The following is a 1,327-nucleotide window of genomic DNA, read 5'->3' as shown; positions in this document are numbered from 1 at the left end:
CTTCTCCACCCTGGACCTGATGGCCCCCATGCTGGGGGTCGCTCCAGAGCACACCAGGCAGCTGCTGTTCGAGGGGCCCGCGCGTGTGAAGGAGGGACGTGAAGGGAAGGTGAGAAACAGGGACGATGGGAGGGAAGGGAAGAGGCTGGATCAGAGGCTGCAAATGGGAGGAGGAGGCTGTGTGTGTGTGTGTGTGTGTGCCTATGTGTGTGTCTGTGTGTGTATCTCTGCCAGTGTCCATGTGTCTGTGTGTGTCCATGTGTCTCTCTGTGTGTCTGTGTATATCTTTGTGTGTGTCTGTGTCTGTATTCTGTGTATGTGTGTCTGTGTCTGTATGTGTGTCCATACACCCAAAGATACTCTGTGTGTATCTTTGTGTGTCTGTGTGTGTCCATATGTCTCTGTGTGTGTCTATGTCTGTGTGTGTCTATGGGTTTCTGTGTTTTTGTGTGTCTTTGTGTGTGTGTCTGCATGTGCATATGTCTCTGTGTGTGTCTGTGTGTCTATGTGTGTGTCTATGTTTGTTTTCTATGTGTGTGTGTCTGTGCGTGTGTCCGCGTGTCTCTGTGTGTATCTTTGTGTGTGTCTATGTCTGTGTGTGTCCGTATGTCTCTCTCTGTGTCTCTGTGTCTATGTCTTTATTCTATGTGTGTGTGTCTGTGTGTGTGTCCGCGTGTCTCTCTGTGTGTATCTTTGTGTGTGTCTATGTCTATGTCTGTGTGTATCCATATGTCTCTCTGTGTCTCTGTGTCTATGTCTGTATTCTATGTGTGTGTGTGTGTCTTTGTGTGTGTGTCCATATGTTTCTCTGTGTGTGTCTGTGTCTGTGTCCATGTGTCTCTCTGTGTGTGTCTGTGTGTGTTGGGAGGAGGAGATGGTTCTGGCCTTGCTCTGCTGGTTGCTGTGACTCAAGTCAGCCACTTTCTTTCCTGTAAAGAGACGTGCCCACACTGAGGGGCTCCCAGCTCTCAGTCCCGCTGCTCTGTGTTGCCCGCACACCCATGCCTGACCCCTGTCTCTCCACCCCTGCTCCAGCTGACCCTTGTCTCTCTCCTTGCACGCCCTTAGCTGGATGTGTACCTGTTCCTGTTCTCTGATGTGCTCCTGGTGACCAAGCCCCCTCGCAAGGCGGACAAAGCCAAGGTTATCCGCCCGCCCCTCATGCTGGAGAAGCTTGTGTGCCAGCCGCTCCGTGATCCCAGTAAGTCTCTCCTCTTTTCTGTCTCCCTTCCCATCGGCCACAGAAGCAGAGGTGGGGTTGGGGATCAGATAAGGTCCAGCCCTGGAAGCAGACCTTTTCCTGCCCCCAGGCAGCTTCCTGCTGATC

The 1,327-nt window shown here is 52.2% G+C and overlaps 1 protein-coding gene across 1 annotated transcript in view; it reads left to right on the top strand.

The window, feature by feature from the left end:
• The window catches only part of PLEKHG6 (pleckstrin homology domain containing, family G (with RhoGef domain) member 6), a 15,560-nt gene that overhangs the window by 7,018 nt on the left and 7,215 nt on the right, over window positions 1–1,327 (top strand). Inside the window, exons 10-11 of the mRNA XM_010844981.1 lie at window positions 1–109; window positions 1,069–1,204. The exon at window positions 1–109 is cut by the window's left edge and continues 23 nt beyond it. Coding sequence (XP_010843283.1) covers window positions 1–109; window positions 1,069–1,204 — 245 coding nt within the window. The remainder of the gene's footprint in view (window positions 110–1,068; window positions 1,205–1,327) is intronic.

Source organism: Bison bison, unplaced genomic scaffold (genome assembly GCF_000754665.1).
Source record: "Bison bison bison isolate TAMUID 2011002044 unplaced genomic scaffold, Bison_UMD1.0 scf7180017864213, whole genome shotgun sequence".
NCBI lineage: Eukaryota > Metazoa > Chordata > Mammalia > Artiodactyla > Bovidae > Bison > Bison bison.
This window is presented reverse-complemented; position numbering and strand designations above follow the sequence as displayed.